At 39.0% G+C, this 21,713-nt stretch overlaps 1 protein-coding gene across 1 annotated transcript in view; it reads left to right on the forward strand.

The window, feature by feature from the left end:
- Positions 1 to 680: 680 nt before the first annotated feature.
- LOC111141115 (fibroblast growth factor 10) overlaps positions 681 to 21,713 on the forward strand; it is an 80,475-nt gene continuing 59,442 nt past the window's right edge. Inside the window, exon 1 of the mRNA XM_022493457.1 lies at positions 681 to 1,323. Coding sequence (XP_022349165.1) covers positions 975 to 1,323 — 349 coding nt within the window. The 5' untranslated portion in view covers positions 681 to 974. The remainder of the gene's footprint in view (positions 1,324 to 21,713) is intronic.

The raw sequence follows: 21,713 nt of genomic DNA on the forward strand, positions 1-21,713 counted from the left end.
CTCCGCGGAGGCATCGGGCTCTCTCCTCCTTGCTCCCCTACTCTCCCCCCCTCTCGGCCCCCTCCCCCTCCCTCTCCCTGGCGTTCCCAGCAGCCGAGGGTTTCAGATGTCCCACCGCCGTTTGACCCCCCTCCCCCCGCTTCTCCACCCCTGCAAATGAGGTTTGACCAGCAGAGGCAGAGCCCACCTCTGGCTTAGAATCACTGACATTTAGACTCCAGGCTTCAACCTGTTTACAAGCGGGCTTTCCAAAGGAAGAGGGGGGGGGGGAGGGAAACAGGGCCAAACAAAACACCAACCGCCATCTCCCCCAAACAAGAAGTGACTTTCTGGAGGCTTCAAATCAACAGGCACCACCAAAAAGAGAAAGCAAGAGGGGGAAGGAAACAACGGCGACCGGCAGCTCGCCTCCAGTTCTGACAACTCCAAAGGGACGCGCTTTTAGAACCGGCTAGCAGGCTGGGGCTCTGCGGAGAGGGGCGACAAGGTGCCAACCCCCGAGAGGCGCAGATATCTCCCCCAGCCTCCCACCCCGACCTCTGTGGGTTTTGTTCACCGTGCTGTCATCTGTTTTTTAGACCTTTTTTTTTTTTTTTTTTTTTTTTTTTGCATCTAACATGGTGAAGAAAGGAGTGAAGAAGAGAACAAAGTAACTCCTAGGGGAGTGAAGATCGCTGGTGACCAACACCACCACCGCCACCACCAGCTCCTGCTACTGCGGCCACCCACGTCCACCATTCACCGGGAGACTCGAGAGGCGCACGGCAGCGGATCCGAGAAAGGAGCGAGGAGAGGCAGCCGGCCCTTCCGAGGAGTTATGGATGTTGGTGCATTCACTTCTGGCCAGATCCGCGCCCAGAGGGAGCTAACCAGCGGCCGCCACCTCCAGCTGTCTCCTTGCCTCGCACCAGGTCTTACCCTTCCAGTATGTTCCTTCTGATGAGACAATTTCCAGTGCCGAGAGTGTCAGTACAATGTGGAAATGGATACTGACACATTGTGCCTCAGCCTTTCCCCACCTGCCTGGCTGCTGCTGCTGCTTCTTGTTGCTGTTCTTGGTGTCTTCCATCCCTGTCACCTGCCAAGCCCTTGGTCAGGACATGGTGTCACCAGAGGCCACCAACTCCTCTTCTTCTTCCTCCTCCTCCTCCTCGTCGTCTTCCTCCTTCTCCTCTCCTGCCAGTGCGGGGAGGCATGTGCGGAGCTACAATCACCTCCAAGGAGACGTCCGCTGGAGAAAGCTATTCTCTTTTACCAAGTACTTTCTTAAGATTGAGAAGAACGGGAAGGTCAGCGGTACCAAGAAGGAGAACTGCCCGTACAGTAAGTAACAAACGCGCGCTCCCCTCCTTCCAATTATCCACCCCCCACCCCACAAGGGGGGGAAAATCTGTTCCAGATGTGGCCAGCTAAATATTTACGTCCCCAACCCCTGTAAAATGATTAAGTGGAATACTTTCACACTAAATCACCCCCCCATACATTGTGCTGCCGCACCCCCTCTCCTTGGCGCAGCTCCCTCCACACCCCCGACTCTTTGCCACCCCTTCTGCCCCGTCTCTCTGGCTTGTCATTCCCAGGACCACGCAGGGCGCTGGAGAGTTGTTGCTGTGCCTAGATGCCCCCTCTCCGTCTCCATAGCCCTTCCGCACCTCATCTCAAGGTCCCCTCTCCCTCCCTTCTGGAAATGGCTCAAGTAAACACATTTGGTTTCTTTTCGCTGGCAATCTTATTAAGAGTTTGGGGACAGTTTCCTCGAGCTGAAAATAATTAGCAGCTGTCAATTATAGGGGCTTTATGGGACCTTTATTTAAGAAAGAAAAGTCAATTCCGCTGGCTCCCCACCCTGCTCTCTTTACCCCACTACCTATCTAGACAGGAGTGCAAACATTTTTCTGGTTCTGATTTTTTCCCCCCTCGTGTTGGTTTGTGTGATCGCAGTCCATGAAGTTAGCTTTTCAGGCACCACCGCTGCTGTTTGTCTTCTGCCTGCCTTCTCTCTCGGTAACGTGATGCTCAAGTCTGCATCGTCAGTGGCACATGCGCTGCTTTGTGGCGGCCTGTGGTACTCCTTTCTTCTGAAACCTCTCATATTGCACAGCCGTACTACTATGGCACTGTGAACATCTGGGACTGGATTCACACAGACCTCACACAAATTTCATTGTCATTCTTTTATTTTCAAAGTAAAAGTCATAAGTCTGTTTCCATGGCTATAGTTTGTCCCCTTGGATGAGGTTTTCTGCTCAGGACGAATTACGCCCTCCACCTCATCCCTGGATTTCTTTCCGTTTTCTTCTCTCTCTTTCCTTCTTTAGCTCTTTCGCTTCTTTCTTGCACGGCTGTGGGATGGGTAGAGGGAGGGAGAACTAGAAGAGGAGGGGTGGATATTGTGTCTCTTCTTGAATCAGTCCAGCAAAGCCAGATTATTCCGTTGGCTTCCTTTCCTAGTTACTTTCAAGTGGTGAGACTTATTCACTCTCTATTGATTGCTGTTTGAAAGGATCCTGAGGCTATGTAATGGCACACTGAGGACAGTAGACAATGACATTTAAACATCTTTAATGACCATTTAGCACTATCTCAGTGGTCCTTCCAAATTACCCTTTATGTGTCAGTTGTTTGGGAATTTCTTGCCAACTGACTTAAATACAAGGGTTGGACATTCCAAGATACCTTGGCCCAGAAAAGTATCTGGTACTAAGGGGAAAGACAGTTAATCAGAATTTAGCATTCTCTTTTTAAATAAAGATTTACAGGAATTAAGACTTAAGATTTCTTATTTGGGGATCCACATATATTCAGCATTAACTTCTGTTCCTCTTCAGCAGCTGCTTCCATTTACTAAAATTAGCAGTATGTTTAGAAGTAATAAATGTACTTGTGAAAGTATTTTAAAGTATTCCATCTTGTATTTAATATAGAGATGTTAAATAGTCCATTACCTCTTTTTTTTCCATTCTGATTCATAGAAAGTGGCTGAAATAATGTCATTTATGATTTTTTTTGTTTGAAAGTCATTTGTTACCTGAATTCATTAGATACTGTGCATAGATGTAATAGTTGTTGATTAAAATTTAATACCTTTGTTCACTTCTAAAACAAAAGAGCTGTGTCATCCAGGTAGGATGATAGGGGAAGAAGTAAGCTAAACACTTGCTAAAGAGTGAGATGGGAGTTTAAAAAGAAAAAAAAAAAATCCCCATTGATTGAAACCTTTCTTTGTATTTTTAGTTCATGGAGATAAATATATTTTCAAAGTGTTAACCTTGAGCAAAATTCCATTTTTTTTTCTGACACTAATTTGATTTTGCTATTGGTATATTTTAAGTGTCTTTATAATGTGATACAAGGACCAATCTATACTAGTTTGTTTATGCAACTGAAATTAATATTTTCTAAAATAATAATCGTGTGTGCTTATTAATAAAATGATTGTCAGGATACACAGAGAAGTATGTTTTTACAACAAGACTTATCTGTGAACAGAAGAGTATATAATTTTTATTGCATAAAAACTAATGTGGAAAATTTCCACTTTAACTATCCAAAATATAATAATATCTCTTCCATATGATAAAGTGTAGCAACAGCCCTTGTTAAAATATCATATCTTATATAGTAATGCAATGTTAATTAATGATTGAAAATGAAAGGGGGTGGGGCTTACTGCTAAATAATGTCAAACCAGAATAATTTAGGCTTTCCAAGAACATCTGTATCAAAACATAGCAAGTGAAAAGTAGAGGTTGAAAAAGTCTTAATTTCACATGTGGCTGGGTAATCAGAACACTGCTACAATTTCCAGCTGGACTGATTCAGCTGAACTACATGGTATCATTAAGATATTGTCTAAATGTTGCATAATTACATGTAAACAAACTTTTGCCATGCCTACAGGGTAACCAGCCAGCCAGCCCACCAAATGGTAGCCTGCTAAATATTAGGGTTTCTGAAGAGTGTCAGTTCCTTGTCCAAAAACCACTTTTCAGTAACATTTTCCTAAACAAGTTATTAATTATTCTCAATATACAAAGCTGTTCTTTTGAGGTTTGCTTATTTGAAGCTTAATTTTCTTTGTTACTTTTGACCCTAGTATTATTGCTGCTAAAATACAATAACAGCTTATCTAAGAGGTTACATGTTTGGGATGTCCTGGGTAATTAAACAACTGCTTTATTGGCTTTTTGCCAGCAAAATACTAACAAAAGGGAAGTAAGGAAATCACCCATAAGCATTGCAAAATCATTTTTAACTTCTACCTCCAAAGCTGGTTCCCAGAAATTGGATGGTTCTAAAAATATTATATGCCTAAAGAAACTCTTCGCAATTTGGGTGATTATAATTTTTTTTTTTTTTTCAGTGGAAGAGGGGTGGTTTTGGTTTGCTTCTATGCCATTGTATGAAAATAGAATAAAGGGAGCAAAGAAGAATTGTTTTTTCAGCTAGAAGTCTAAGAAAGCTTGAATAATTTAGAATAGCTGTAGTGTATCTGTCACTAGGTTTGCTTAGGCTCATTTAAGTTTGTTTTATCATTCTTTACATCTAGCGCTTTGCCCTTAAAACATTACCACTCAGCTCCAGTTCTGGCCTCCTAGAAAGCCTGGATACAGCTGTTAGATACCCTTGCAACTGGGACGGGGTAGACTTACTTCTGGATGTGAGTGGACTGTGGGCTTCTCCCACGGTTGTCACTTGTAGAAAAGGGGAGTCTAGTGAAAAGAAAATGTATCCCTAAACTTGAGATTGCCGAGAATGGCTATTCTCAAAACAGAAAGCCACAGTGCTTAGGAGTCTTTGCAGGAAAGGAGCTCTGGAAACAACAGAGAAATCAGTGTAGCATGTGCCTATTTCTTCAAAAATATAGATCATTTAACACATCATGGTCCTATAATTAAGGTATAACTATCCATATTTTTTCAAAGATGAAGCTGAAAAAAGGAAATTATCCAAGGTCATTCAACTGGAAACCAAATCTATTTGGTTATTTCTTTTACCTCCACTACTGGCAACATTGATGCCAATAATATTCTAATTAGATGCCTCAAAACTCTAAACAACAAATTCTAAAATCGTAATCACTTCTTGCAATGAACACCGACAGTTCTTCAGGTTCAAACTGGAACAGTAGTAAATTGGGAGAGGAACAGAAATGAAACATGTTCAAGGTGTCGTCACTGCGGGTGGCTACATGGTATCAGACAAGGTTAGTGCATTATCTAAGTGAAATATCTCTTTCAATATTTTGTTTGGGAATATATCTGCTTGTGGAAATACAAAGTACATGTACACAGATCTCATCTCTTCAACAGGGCATTAGAAATACATGACCATTTGAGAAAACCCCGTGAATGTCATTGTGTATAGTAATTGTTTACAGCTGAGGGCAAAATGTTTAATTGTTCCCACGTGTAATAAAGTAATTTTTTTTGTAAATACCAGTGTGAAATTGGGCTGTTGCAGAAACTTCTGATATACGACTCTAAAAAGGGCAAAATCATAGAGACCTCAAGCTATATATATATTAAGAAGGCTTTAAAATGAGTCTACAAATCTAAAAGGTATTTTACCACATATAAATGACAAATTACTGTCTAGGATTAAAGGTTTGCCTTATTACTTCTGAGTCAGGACTAGGACTTATTATAGGAAGTTAAGTAAGGGCGAGAAAGTAATTGTTGAGAAAAATAGGGATTTTAATATCATCTCCTAATAAATATACAATGGATTTTTGGAAAGAAAACCTATATACAACTGGTATCTTATTTAAGTTGTGGTCATTTCTAGAGTTTGGTTGCATAATTTACAGTTGACAGCACTTAATCATGCGCACTGAGGATTTATGCAGGTGGAAGGCACTGTATTTAATGTTTACATGACACTGTCCTGTTGCCTTTACTGCATTCCTACCATATGGACCCTCCACTTTGATGGCTTTGTCATAAATCCACTTAAAAAATGCACAGTTACAGAGTTTCCTCTTCATAAACCTGATTTATAACCTACTAGAAGAAACCCAAGAAAACAGTTGGCAGAAATCACATGCCAATATTAGAGTATGAGAACTCAGAAATGCCAATTTCTAGGTAGGTCTTGGGTATTTTAGGATTCTATTAGGCAAAGGTATGGCCCATTCTTTAAAAACAGGTGTTTTCAAAATGATGATTAAGCACAGAATTTAAAAGAAAAATTGTATCTCACAGAGCGAAGGAAACTCCATTGCATGCATATTTTCTTCTATACTTTTACTGTCTGGTTTAGAGCAAAAAGGCTTATCCCAGTTCATTTTTTTAGTGTTTAATGGACTTAGAGTAGAATATGAATGAGCACTTTAAATTCCTGCACAGTCACCTTCATGTGCAGAGGCAAACCCCATTTATTATACAAATGTCTGACTTTCCACAAGCCAAAAATGCTGGAAAAAAGTTGACAGCTCATTTGAAATGGAGCTAATGTTCCTCACATTTATGAGCTGCCTGTGAATATCTGCATCTTTCCTAAGCCTTAAATGTCTGGATACTTATTCAAAATTGTAGTACAAATGATATTTCTTTATTATCCTTCAGAAAGAAGAGTAATACATGTGTATTAGTTCAAAGTGATTTTAATCTATCTTAACATTAATTCTGTGAACTCTGCACTGAAGAGTAATTCAGATGACATTTTTAGTATTACTATTCCAACATTTGTTCACATTAAGAGTTGATACTTGCTTAATATAAATAAGTAAAATATTAGCATTTCCCTCCCAGAATTTAAGTTCTTTTTCAATCTTCCAGTATGATGAGACATAAGATTTATGTTTATGTAATTTTAATACAGCTTTATCACAGTCTAGAAGATAATGAACCTCATTTTGTCTCAAGTCTTTTATGTAGAAATAGCTTCATTTTTTATGGTGTATTGCAATGATTTCAGACTCATTTACATTTACCATGTGACCAGTGGTGTTGTTACTTGGTTTTGCCAATCAAAAATACTTAACTTTTCATCACTGGCATTCTTCCCCTCCCCCCCCACCCCAGTGCCTGCTCCCTTTACCTGTGCCAGTCAGTCTGGATGACAAGTGACAACCTAGAACTAGGCCTCTAAAGTTAGTGAAAGAAAATGTACCTGCATCTTGGGAAGTCATCAGTGACACTCTGACCAAGAATTAATGAATATAAAGTGTCAATGTTTTATAGAATCAGTTTAAAACCAAATATTTAATCAGTACAGAGTTGACACAAATAGAAAGTTTCAAGATACCTAAAAGGGAGTCAGGTCATTCACCAAATAATAGCCTTAAAGGCTCCCTGGCCTTAAAATCAGGTCAGTTGTGTTCTTTCTTTGAACACTGTGTTCTAATTGGAACAATAAATCAAAGAAGACACTCGGAGTAGATTCCCATGTAAGGTGGACAACTGGACAGTGACTTTTTACTGCTGCTAACACGTGCATCCAATTACCATCTGAAAGATTCATAGTGCTGGCAGTAAAGCATTGCCTCATTTTATAGTTCACCTAATAATTCTTTAGCCTAAATCTGTCCACCTTTACCTATATCTAATCTGTCAGTATGTGTGTTATCATTAATGAGGAATTTTCAAATGTTTGGCATGCTTCCTACAGTGAATGATGACATGGAGTGATTAATGAACCATTTAATTAACCATAATAGAAGAGGCAAAGTATTGATTAAGTCGATATATCCCCAACTTCAGGTAACTGTCAACTAAATATAACCTAATAACTGCACCACAGCTATCACTTAATTATGAATAGTGTGGGTTAACTGCAACTCAATTCCAAATAGCAATGTTTAACTGCAAAATTGAGAACTTTTTAAAAAGATCATTTTTCTATAATCATTATTTTCTTTCAAGCACCTGGTGTTAACATGCTTTACTGAAAAATGTATGTGTTGGTTTTCATCCTTAACCTTGTTTGATGCCTTGCCCCTATTTGAGGATAACCTGACATATTCATAAAGTCTCTACAAGTCAAGGCTCATCAACTTCTAATAGTTCTGTCTTTTTTTTTTTTTTTTTAAGAATTTATTTATTTATTTGACAGAGAGAAAGAGTGAGAGAGGGAACACAAGCGGGAGGGGGGGGGTGGGAGAGGGAGAAGCAGGTTCATTGCAGAGCAGGGAGCCCAATGCGGGGCTCGATCCCAGGACCCTGGGATCATGACCTGAGCTGAAGGTAGACGCTTAAAGACTGAGCCACCCAGGGGCCTCGATAGTTCTGTCTTGAGACATTTATACACCTGAAATATTAGCCACCTGTGGTAGCCCTGCCTCTGATACTTTTTCAGAAACCATGATGCCTTTTCAGTCCTTCATTATTTTCCTCCTCTTTTTCTTGTCCTCTCCTCCCACCCAACTTTTCCCTGGTTTCCAAACCCTTTCCATACCACTTGGGCCAGGGAAAGTCATCCATTATCATTGCTTACATGTCATATTTGGAGTCAGCAGCCTCAACCTTTTTGAATGTGCAACATCCAAGGTAGATAGCTTATATTCTATGCATAAACTTCTTCAGCAATGTAAATTCCACATACCCCATCAGGAGTCTCTTCTCATGTTGCATCTCCAGTGAATTCTCTCTTATCCCAGCACTCAGGTCAATTTCTTATAGCCTTGCCTTTAGTGAAATAGGCAAACCACAGAAAAGTACCTTCTGTGAATGAATGCTGACTGGTTATTAAATCATCCTTCTGTAGTTTGTCCCAGATTAAATATTCTGTTTCCAATTACTCTCTTTACAGGTTCCTTTTACCGTTCTTTTAACTTGTTTTAGTACATGTAACACTTACTAGCTACTTTGTCAATTTCCCTACCTTTCTGTCTTTGGACTCCTGTGAGAGAAAGTAAAGACGATTTAGAGAATCAAATAACTATTTTTCTTCTATTTTAGTCAACATTTATTTCAAAGAAGATGAATGCTAACCATAAAGGTTTTTATTATTTCCATTTTCATGATTTTCCTTAAATTACAAAGCTTCTCTGTACATCCCTGCCAAATGTAGCTTTAAAAAATAAAACTCATTTTCTTATTAATAATGATTGTCAAAAAATGTAAAATACACATGCATATATATACTCCAACCTGACCAAATATAGAAATGCATATATCTTTGTTGGAAAAATATTAAGACACTGACAAGAGTTAAAATTTGAGTTAATAGAAACATGTGTTCATATTTCTTTCAAGGAAGAGCCTTTTTGTACTGATGGCTGAATTAAATTTATTTTTATTATATACAGAATCTGACTATATATGTTAGATTGCTCTGTTACCATAGTAATTAAAAGTCAAGCTTCTTTTTACAATTGACTTCAAATTAAAAAAACACAATTGGTTTCAAATTATATAAATATATAGATGTAGATATATTTCCAAAGCCTAAATTTCTTCAATTTATTAATAGAATTATTAAAAGAAAAATTAATATTTTGTAACATGGGGAAAATGGTGACATATGATATTAATTTACAAACTATTTCTCATCTAAAGTGAGCTATATTTACAATGTTATTAATAACAGTAATTACCAATTTAGTAAACCAGATTTCTAGGGCATTTTTTGGAACATCTCCATAGAAGGGTATGATTCCACAAATATGAAAAAAAAAAAGTGCTAAGCGTGTTGATCAGATTATGGAATAAAAATTTAATAAACAGAACTACAGAAGTGCTTTAAAGCTGAAGCAAGAGAGACAGTAAAGGACATAATTAGAAGGTGCGAAGCCAGAGGAAAAGCAGAAGAAGCCAGAGAGCATTTAGACACAGACTGTGGAAGGAGGACATGCTTTTTGCTAGAGTGATGGAGACAAGGGTTTTGAACTCCCAGGAAAGAGATCAAGCTAATGAGTAGCACTGCAAAAGGGCTGACATGACAAGAAACGTGTGAAGGAAATATAACCCAAGCACTGGCATTTGACGGCATGTTAAATTAACTGAAATGAGAACCTGTGATCTAAAAAGAATCCTAGAGAAGTAATCGCACCACGGTATCAAAGTAAGAAAGGCTAAGTCCAGAGTTCCTGCTAAAGAGGCAGTAGAAAAGAGGGATTAAAAGTGTGGGCTTTGATTAAAAGTGATTACAAGTATGGTCCTGGATTGAAAATGTGCTTTGAAGACACAGAAGTCGGTGTAGTTAAGGTTTTGAACTGCCAGACAACAGTGTATGACTTGGGCAAGTTGTTATCAGTAAAACAACAACATTAACAATACCTTCCTCTTTCCTATATGGTTGCAATTAAATGAGATTATTCATTCATGCAGCAGAAATTGGGTGCCTGCTTTGTGTCAGATACTGTGTGACACATACATACAGTACTGAAAAACGATGGTTTTGCTCTCATAGTCTAAAGACAGTGACCGAAAGAAAGAAAGATCAAGTAAACAAAGATGTGATGAAAAATTGGGGTAAATGCTAGGAAGAAACAAGTAGTATACTCTAAAAGAAAACAATTGGGAACTATTCTAAACCTCATGGTTAAAAGGCATCTGAAGGTGGGGGGTAGGAAGAGGATGGCGAGTGATGCCTCCTCCAAGAAGTACAGAATCAGCGCACTGAGCCTGGGGTTTGGTGAGAAGTTTGGAGAAGTCAGACTTAATGATTTGGACTAGATTAATAGTGCCTGGTGCCTAATAAGGCCTCATCAAATGGGTATTATATAAAGAAAATGTAAAGATGATGCTTCCCTTTGTTTTAAGGAAAAGGATCAGGAAAGCAACTAGCAGATTATTTGCTGAAGAAGGAAGTAAAAATACTGGAACTGAAGAAAGGCAGGAATGAGGAATCACTTAGCATTTTTATTAAAGGGAAATATTTGGACATCTGAAATTATTTAAGATTTGCAATTGTAGTATTTGTAATGCTCTAAAGTTTGGGGGGAAAGAACAAAGATCTGATTTATTAAGAAACTAGTAACAGATATTTGAAAACTGAAGATAATTTGAGGAGAGAGAGAGAGAGAGAGGAGTTGAAAATTAAGAAGATAACACAGGAGTTCAAGGACATACTGTAAAAGAACAAAGGAAAACAAACAGGGACGAAATAGGTAACTGTGGAGATTGGAGGAAAGGAGATTATTGCAGAAAAGGCAAAAAGAGAAAAGCGATTCTAGGTGAGATATTTCAAGACAAACTATGCTTCAATTTATGATATGATTTTGAGCCAGGATTATCAGAGAGGCTCAGTTCTCAGTAAATTCTGTAGAAGGTTCTTGATTCTCATCCCATGATTGTGGCCTTTTTGGCCACATAGCCTCAAAGGGTTTACAATCTAGACATAGATCCTCACAAGGAGTTGGAAGATAATATAAGACATTTATACTAACCACCAAAGAAGCAGGGCAGAAACAAAGTGGACAGCAACCCACGCAATGCATGAATGACATGGGCAGGATCACATTGGCAATAAGGACTCCAGCTAGACATCGACAGAACGAGAGGAGCAAGAATGTCCTAAAAGAGAGCACAGAACCTTGTGTGAAGTTTCCAGGCAATAACAGGTAGGCAAAGGAGGTGGAGCAGAGTTTACAGGCTGGGGCTACCTTGAAACACTAAGTAACATACACTAGAAAGTGCTGTCCTGTGGGGCGGGACTATGGTATATAAATACCCTTGTATTTGAAAACTTCAATTTTCTGCTAAAATGCTACATGAACAGATTTTTCATTTAAAATTGGCCTTCATTATTTGTTTTACTTCTTGAAGTAAAGGAAAAACAAAGAGAAAGCAGAGAAATATTTTACAAGGCTGTATAAATTTTAGTATAATAGATGTAGCCTAAACATACTGAAATTCTAGCTTGATCAGCAAAACAAACCAAAACTCAAATCTGATTTTATATTAGGGACACAAAATAGTTCTTATGATCCATCCCAAATGGCACTCATCGTTACTTAAAAATTTAAAATAGTCTCTACTGCAGAAGTTCTTAAAATACACATAGCGCTGGGAAGGGTTTTGTCATTTCTCAGCCGATTCCCAAAGGCTACTATTGAAGCCTCATCAGTACTTGCTCCCATTGTGTATTTCTTCTTGTCATTACTGTTCTAAATTAGCTCAGACTTACCTGGTTTAGGTGATTAGGAAAAGAAACAAAGTAGCTACAGCTCCTTCTCTTGCAAAAGAATATACTTAAATATTTTTTTTAAAGATTTTATTTATTTATTTGAGGGAGAATGAGTGAGAGAGAGCATGAGAGAGGAGAAGGTCAGAGGGAGAAGCAGACTCCCCAAGGAGCTGGGAGCCCAATGCGGGACTCGATCCTGGAAGTCTGGGATCATGACCTGAGCTGAAGGCAGTTGCTCAACCAACTGAGCCACCCAGGCGCCCTTTACTTAAATATTTTTAAAACACATGAGGCTTAAGACATGAACAACAAATATGAAACTTACACTCAAGATGAAGCCCATGAGCTCTGGAGACCAACTTCTTGATACAGAATCGGGGTTCTAAAGCATGGCAGCTTTGTGGTCTCGGACAAATTACTACATCATGATCTTTGCAACAATTAAGTGAAGATAATAACATCACCTACCTCATCAGTGCTGGCAGGAGGAGTTTGTAAGCTTACAACTGAGACTATAAATGTGAAATTCTCGATACAGGGCTTGGCACACTTTAAGAGCTCAGTATGTTAGCTCTCATTACCATTTTATGCTAGGACTGCTGTGTTTTTTTAAATTATTTCATTTTCTGAAATGATCCCTAAGTCATGGCCTAATATAAGATTAGACAGAAAGCTGATTATCACACTACTATATTTTATAGTTTATAAGGCATTTTTATGTGTTCATGAGTTGATTCTCAGAAAAAATCTATAAAATGAATAGTCATTGTTACTCTCATACTATATTTACAGGAGAAAACCGAGTCTGAAAGTTATGATGCCAGGCTCAAGTGTGATAGTTAGCCTAAGTGAGTCAGGATTCAAACCTAGTCCAGGATCAGCAAAGAGAACCTTCTGCGTTGGTGCTGGGACAGTCTCACCATGTACCTCTTGCCCTGGCATATTTTCAGTGGCACCCTATTCACTCTTGAAGGCCAGTTTGTTCTGTGTAAGGCACAAACCTAAACAAGCTAGTTCCCTATTAAATACTTTAATTTCTTCACAATGTCCTTGAAGAAGAACAAGATCTACATTCCTTAACAGGTCCTGTGAGGCCCTCAGTATTTCTTCCCTACTGATTCCCCACCCCATTTCTTACTATACTCCCCATTATAGACATACTGAGTAGATGTTAGTTCCAGAACATTCCTTGTCCCCTCATGTCCTGACCTTGTATATACACCTGGGTCTAGCTGGAGTGACATTTCTTCCCTTGCCCCTAGCACTTCTCCTTTCAAAATCCTGTTAGATGTCATCTCTAGGAGACCTTCCTGAACACTCCCCAAACACTTTGTTTCTAGTATTTTAACACACTCTCACATGTGATTAGTTTACCCATCTAGTTTCCTGATACACAGAAAACATGTTGAGGGTAAGGACTGTACATATTATACTCACCTTCACATGCAAGCCCTCAATACAGAGTCTGGCATATAATGGGTCCTTTCTATACATTTACTGGGTAAAAATTGTTGTTTTTAACTGCTTATCCTCAATACAAATCACTTAGACTCCTTGGTTCTGTCACTTTGTCTGGAAAGCATGATTAATATACTGCCTACCCGAAAAAATGTGGTTTAAGTAAATTATCTTTTAAAATTCCATTGGGTTCTAAGTTCTACAATTCTAAGAACTCAGAAAATGTTAGGGCCATCATTACTTAACTGAATGTCAAGTACTCAAATTCACACAAACTTCTTGGTGCTGGGACAGTCTCACCATGTACCTATTATATTAATATTATGTTATCCTTGAATTGGACCCATATTAATATTATGTAATCCTTGAAATTGGACCCATATTTCTCCAGTTTCCTAAAGTTACTATTGACTACAGTCAGTGGATATAAATGATGACTTTACTATCTTTTAAAATTGATGTTGGCTGTGAGATACTTTTTTTTTTTTAGAGTTATAGTTGGATACTGGAATAATTTGGTAACAATTAAGAAATGAGCAATTCTTGGTAATTCATTTAGAGAAGGAGAATGTACTGCAAAGAATGGGAGTAAAAGTGTATGGTTCATAGTCTTAGTCGTGTCAAAACATTTGCTGTGCAATCTTAGGCATGCCATTTACTTTAACCTGACCTCAGACACCTCATCTACAAAATGAGTGCAATGAACTAAATTATTATTAAAATATTTTTACTCAATACACTCATTGCCTAGATTAAGGACCAGATTCTGCAAGCATACCAATATTAGGATATAACAACTATGATATGCTGAATAATAGCCATCCAAAGATACGAAGTCTTAATCCTGGAGCCTGTGAATGCTACTTTTTATGATAAAATTTTTGCAGGTGTGATTGAATTAAGGCTTTGTAGATGAAGAGATAATCCTACATTATCCAGATGGGCCTTACATGCTGTCACTTGTTCTTATTATAAAAGACAGACAAAGGGAGATCAGACACACGCAGAAGGCAGTTCAGTGATGGAAACAGGGGAAAAGAGACTTAAAGATGTGATGCTTTGGTTTTGAAGATGAATGAAGGAAATGTGAGCCAAGGTATGTTGCTGTAGAAGCTGGAAGAGGAGAGAGTGTCTCCCGCAGAGCCTATGGAAGGAGCTTGGCACCTTCATTTGAGCCCAGTCAAGTGGATATTGGGATTCTGGCCTCCAGAATGTGAAAGAATCAATTACTATTGCCTTAAGACACCAACTTTATTGCAATTTGTTACAGCAGCCAAAGGAAACTAATATAGATTTGATACCTCAGAGTCGGGTACTGCTATCACAAATACCTAAAAGTGTGGAAGTGAGTTCAAAATTAGATAATGGGAATGGGCAGGAAGAATTTTGAGACACATGATGGAGAAAGCCTTTTTTGTCTTAAACAGACTTCTGTAGAAATACAGGCATTAAAAGCACTCTGGCGGGGCACCTGGGTAGCTCAGTGGGTTAAAGCCTCTGCCTTCGGCTCGGGTCATGATCCCAGGGTCCTGGGATCGAGCCCTGCATCGGGCTCTCTGCTCAGCGGGGAGCCTGCTTCCTCCTCGCTCTCTCTCCCTGCCTCTCTGCCTACTTGTGATCTCTGCCTGTCAAATAAAAAAAAAAAAAAAAAAAAAAAAGAGCACTTTGGCAAGGGCTCAGAAGGATGTAAAGAACAGAGTAGAGAAAGCCTATGTTATCTTAAAGAATACATATCTCTTCAAAATGGAATATTGGTAGAAATATGAATATTAAAAGTGATTCTGGGGGCGCCTGGGTGGCTCAGTGGGTTATGCCGCTGCCTTTGGCTCAGGTCATGATCTCAGGGTCCTGGGATCGAGTCCCGTATCGGGCTCTCTGCTCAGCAGGGAGCCTTCTTCCTTCTTCCCTCTCTCTCTCTCTCTGCCTGCCTCTCCATCTACTTGTGATCTCTCTCTACCAAATAAATAAAATCTTAAAAAAAAAAGTGATTCTGATGACAGCTAGAGGAAATAAGGAGCATGTTACTGGAAACTGGAGGAAAGACAATCCTTGTCATATAGGGGCAGACACTTAGCTGAGCTGTGTATTACAGTCGTGTGGGCAGTAGAACTTGTCTGTGGTGAACTTGCAAATGTAACTGTGAGGAATTCCAAGAAAAGTGTTGAAGATGCAGCCTGATTTCTTGCTGCTTTTAGTAAAATGTGAGAGAAAAGAGATAAAGGGAAGAAAGAACTATTAAGCAAAACAGAACCAGAACTTGGTGATTTGAGAAATCCTCAGCCTACCCAGTTAGGAGCTACACTGGTAAGGAAGTGTGCTCTCCAGAAAAGGCCCGGGGTTGGGGGCGGGGTTGGCTGGAGAGCCTTAATCTAGTGCTGGAGAGATTAGCAATGTGACTAATAGGCTCCCTCAGCCATTTCAACAGAAGCTAGGAATACAGATTATAAAAGGAGGATCTGAGGAAGACCCTCCGACTACCAACATGGATGCCTATGACATACATAGGAGACCCACAAGATTTTGAGAATGTTGTATCAGCAGAAACACTGCCAGCTTAGACTGAAAGAGACAGAGCTGTCAGATTCCCACAACTGTACAGGCAGGAAAGAGGCCAATAAAACTATTTGGCTACAAACACATGGTAGCTTTAAAAAAAAAAAAAAAAAGGAAGGAAGGAAGGATCACCAGGATCACCACGAGGGCAGAGCCTTAGGCACAGAAGGCAGAACCACAGGTGTAGAGACAGATACCCTAACCACTGGCCCAGAGATAAGACCTATAAGCTATGGATGACTATTCTAAGGCACTAAAATCTACAGGAATTTTCCCTACTAGATTTTGAAATTGGTTGGGACTGGTGACACTTTTCTTCCTTTTTCTTCCTTCCACTTTCCTTTTTTGGTAATGGAAATGTCTGTAACTGCCATACTATGCCTGTCCCACCATTGTATTTTGGAAAGAGATACTTTATTTTCTGGTTTTACAGATTCAGAGATATAGAGGAATTTTGCCCCAGGATGGAGTAGTGTCTTTCCCACAACTGATTTAGATTATGTAGACGATGAGCCTTGGGATTTCTTAACTGATGATATTTCAATGAGATTTTGGAGTGGAGTTTATATTGTGTATAAACTTTGGGGGATGTTGGGATAGGACGAATGTAGTTTACATAAGAGACGAATGTGAATTGTGTGGGTCCAGGAGGTGGTATATTATGCTGAATAATGGTCATCCAAAGATATTGGGTCTTAACCCCTGGAACATCTGGACGTTATCACATACAGTGTTTTTGCAGCTGGATTAAATCAATGATTTTGAGGTGAGGACATTATCCTAAATTATCCAAGCAGGCCCTAAACACCATCACAAATGTCTTTACAAAATAGAGGCAGAGGGAGATTGGACATACACACACAGAGGGTAGAGGATGATTGATGATGGAAGCAGAGAGAAGATTTGAAGATGCTGTACTACTGGCTCTGAGGACAAAGGAAGGGCCATGAGCCAAGGAATGTGGCTCAAGGACCTGGAAGAGATGATGTATGGTTTCTCCCCTAGAGAGCCTTCAGAAGGAATGTCACCCTGCCAACGTTTTTATTTCAGCCCAGTAAAACTGATATTGGACTCCTGAAGTTCTGGTCCCCAGAACTGTCCGAAAATAAATTTCTGTTGTTTTAAGCCACCAACTTTGTGGTCATTTGTTATAGCAGCCCTAAGAAACTAATACAGTCACCTGTGACCATTTTATGTGGCCCAAATTAAAGATAATTTGACAAAAATAGTGTCTTATCATGGACAGTACTAAGCATAAATTCATATGTAAGTGCGAACACTTTATCCACCTCTTAATTGTCTAAGTGTCTAGATTCTTCAACTGATCAATAAAGAGTAAAATAATTTCTGTAAAAGTATCTAGCCAACTATCAAGCTTATAACAGAACCTCAAATTTTAGTTGAATCTAAATTGACAACGAGTTTAAATGACCATGTATCTTAAAACATTGTTTAGCAAATACAGTTTATCTGCACATAGTAGCTTGATTGCTGGTCACTACCAGGGCCAAAGAAGGGCTTTGATTGTTTGATACAGAACTGTGGCCTGACTTTTCCACTGGGTTATAAATTCAGCGTGGATTAAACAGTATCTGTTCTCTTTCTCCTCAGTGGTCTAAGAGCCACACTCCTGAACCACATGCTAAGCCCATGGAAACCTTTCCAACTTAAAGATGCCCTTTTAGAGTTAAAGGTGACAGAAGATCTACTTAATAAATGGATAATATAGGGGCACCTGGGTGGCTCAGTGGGGTAAGCCTCTGCCTTCAGCTCGGGTCATGATCCTGGGGTCCTGGGATTGAGCCTCACATCGGGCTCTCTGCTCCACGGGGAGCCTGCTTCCTCCTCTCTCTCTGCCTGCCTCTCTGCCTACTTGTGAGCTCTGTTTGCCAAATAAATAAATAAAATCTTAGAAAAAAAAATAAATGGATAATATAATTAAAAGGTAAACAAGTGGTACTTTCCAAAGTATTTCAATGTCTCTCAATATGTTGAAGCCACATTTGCTCTCTTTGAAACTATACTTTGAAATATACTATATTGAATATAGGATATTCAATAATATCCTAGTTTAAGCTTTTCACATCACAAAAACATTTCCATAATGGTGCCACTCTCCTAAAATTTATTATCATGACTGTTTATATCACTTAAAATTTTTAAGCTGGAAAAAAGCATGGTTCTAAAACTGGCATTTCCTCTTACAGAAAATTAGTTCCTCTCACAGCAGTAGGGGCTATGAAGTTGCAGACAGCAGATATGTGTTTTGTTGTCATGTCTCAGGGTAATGGGGCTTTTTTCCCAAGCTTAGGCTGATGATGACGCCTCCTAAGTTGGAGTTTGATGGCACTCATTCCTTTTTCTCCTTCACACGCAGAGTTAACAGAGTGTTGGGTCTATAGTAACTTGAGAAGAGAGGGAATAGTGGTGATATTGGGAAAGGTGGGTGCAATTAGGAATAGGGCTATCATACAAGGGACCTGGGTTAAAGATCTGATCCACAGTTATCTTCAGCACAATGAGCATGCTAGGCATGAGGATCAACCTTCCCATCCCTGGTGGCATTTGAAGATTTTTACTTCTAGTTTCTGGGACTGCGCAAATAGCGTAGGTCCCTACAAACCTACAGGAAGCTTCCAAAACACGCTTAGCAATACAATAGCAGTTGTCAGCTCTGACTTGAGAGGCAGTCCCTACCAAGTTCTCTTAATAAAAATAAGATTCCTTCTAATAAGTACATAGAAAAGACATTTGGAGCAAAAAGAGCAAGAGAGGCCAGATTTGAAATAGCTAGTATTAAAAAGCAACATTAAGTATTCTCAGAGTTGGGCCTCTGGGCCACATGATCAGAATGAACTAGGGTGTTGGCTCAAAATGCAAATGGTAGGAGTCCTCTTCTGCAAGGACCGCACAGGGGCAGGGGAAACTGGTAAGAGGTACACACCCAGGAATCTGAACTTTAATAAACACCTCAAGTGATTCTTAATACCAACAAACCTCTAAGAAAAAGTCAAATTAAGGATGACACTAAGTTAGGTGTGGAGGTGAGGAGATAAAAGGCCAAAGGTGTCTTGAGCTTGGAATAATCTGAAAAACTTGGCAGAATGAGTTTCTTACACACACTGCATGTTTGCATATTTTCCATTTTTGCACATATTCTGGGAATGGGGAAAGTGCCAGTATATTTTGTAAAGAGAAAGTAATTTTAAAAGTGAGTTAAAACATATGCTGGAATGTAAATACTCTCTGGTTGGTGGAAGTTACTCGTAAACCTGAGGTGAGGTCAGTTCTCAGCTCACTGTGTGAAGGTCCGAGGCACGTGGGCCAAGTCTGGGGTGAGGGGAGAGATGATGCGACACCTGTGTGAAGCCAGCTGTCTTCTCCCCATGTCGGAGTGCCCTGCCACTGCTATTTATGAGCAAGAGCTGGGGATGCTACATCAAATGACAATGGTGTAAACAAACTTTCAGTGATTCAGGGCTCCTCCCCACTTGTTTTGTTATTATTATTATTATTTTGAAGCCACAGGAATCTGTGTACAAGCACCCCTAATCCCAAGAGTGTTAGCTGGAATGGAAACCTCCAAGTAATCACTTGACTTTGCTGCACAGTTTCCAAAGCTAGAATCCTGAAGCTAGAATACAGATGATAGTCTAGAGTTGCCCGAAAATGATCTTTCAAACTCCAGCAGCTCTTAAATGACTTAGGCATTATTGAGAGGAATTCCTCTCTGTTGTGAGGCTCTCTGTCCTTCAGTTGTGGAAATTACCTCAGCACCAGTTCCCATATATGACCCTTTTTTCAGGTGATTCCGACTGGCAGGCACTACAGTGAAGGCTATGTGATATGCCTACCTTGGGTGTTCCATGAGTATGCAAATAATGGCTTCCCTTCTGGTTCAGTGACATTTCTTTATTCCTACAAAAGATATCTTGAACCAGATTTACAGTTCAAATAACTTACAGAATGTCTCTTGCAAAGTCACAGGGAATATGAATCTGGAAATATTAATAAAAAATCAACAATTAGCACACCCTTTGATATATCTTTTTTCCCATGTTTATTTCTTCTTACATATTTTTTCTTTGTACTGAAAGCTTCAAAGTCATTTAATAAGATGAGCCAGAATATGTCCATCTGAGTTGAGCTATATGTAATCATAATTTATTAATCTGAGATGGCTACTGTACTGACCAACCTCAAGTAGTGTGGTTGGGTTTTTCACAGTCCAAAAAGACTTCATGGGGTTTAAAAATATTTGTTATAGCCTGCTGTTCCCTCTGAGGTATCTGGCCAAAGATGTTTTGCCCTAATGTCCTGTGTTCCAAAGAAGGCATCAAATTTTTTCAACTTTTAAAAAAATCTCATATTGAACACTGCTGATTTTATTCACCAGAAATATGCCATCCATAAACTGTTATAGTATTTTCCCTTTTGATGACAAGGATTATAGAATAAAGCATCCTGTTCAGGACCTTTCTACTACCCCATGGTCTTATTCAGTGACTGACACTTAAACTGAATTAAAGTTTTCAACTAGTAATAGTAACCCTTTGTCTTACAGTAAGAAGTCCTTCTAGAAAGAAACTAGAAAAAAAAAACTTAGAAAAAGTTGTATTCTTAAATTCATTCTTATTTTACCTTAAACATAATAAACATTCAGTAATACTCTTACAACCTCTTAGATTAACTGCATGGAAAATCCCCGTTTTTCCATGTTGATCACTGAAAATGTTTGGAGGAAGTTCAGTTTTAATCAACATATGGGTTCTTCATGTCCCACTGATTGTTTATCATTTTGGATATCAACAGAATCCACTGAATACCCAGGTAAAGTTTTATTTAAAAAACAATATAACAGCGATTTTATTAAGCAACATTGAATGATTGGCGTAAACTGGGGGAACAGTCTTAACTACTGATACCTAGCTCCAGAGTTGTAGAGATTGTTTCAATTCTGTTTTTAGAATGGGATAAAAGAATAACAACTAGTGGCATGCCATTAGTTGTTTAGTTAGTCCTATGCTTAGTTAGTCCTAAATACTTCACATGTGTACTCATTTAATTTTCGAACAACCCTACGGTGTGGATACTAGTAGTGTCATCCCAGCTTGCAGATGGGGAAATCTAAAGGTGCCAGGAGGCTGAGTAATTTCACTGCAGTCTTAACAACTGATAAGAGGTGGAGCTGGGACTCGAACCCAGGTAGAGTGGCCCCAGTGAGCATGCGCTTAATCAGTATGCTACAGCACCCTTCCATAGGATACAACTTAACAACCAGTTAGATTTGAAATCCTATAGTCAAGCAGAGGCAAACTGTCAGTATGGGACATTAGGAAATTAAACCTGATAGCTGGAGTTTTATGCAGTGTTCTATGCTTTCTTGACCCAATTTTGCCTGCTAAAGACCAAAGAAGATCTCTTCTTGCTATCTACCAATTTGTACCTGCAGCTTCAAAAGGCTGATAACGTTTGTCTTGATACTCAAGATGACTAAAACAGAAACAGAGCCAAAAAAAAAAAAAAAAAAAAATTTTTTTTCAAAAAAAAAATTTTTAAAAAATAAAAAAAAAAAAATTTTTAAAAAAAAAAATTATATTATAAAAAATAAATATTATATCAGTTCTTTA

The sequence above is a fragment of the Enhydra lutris genome, unplaced genomic scaffold (assembly GCF_002288905.1).
Source record: "Enhydra lutris kenyoni isolate GAN:26980312 unplaced genomic scaffold, ASM228890v2 scaffoldscaffold5, whole genome shotgun sequence".
Classification (NCBI taxonomy): Eukaryota; Metazoa; Chordata; class Mammalia; order Carnivora; family Mustelidae; genus Enhydra; species Enhydra lutris.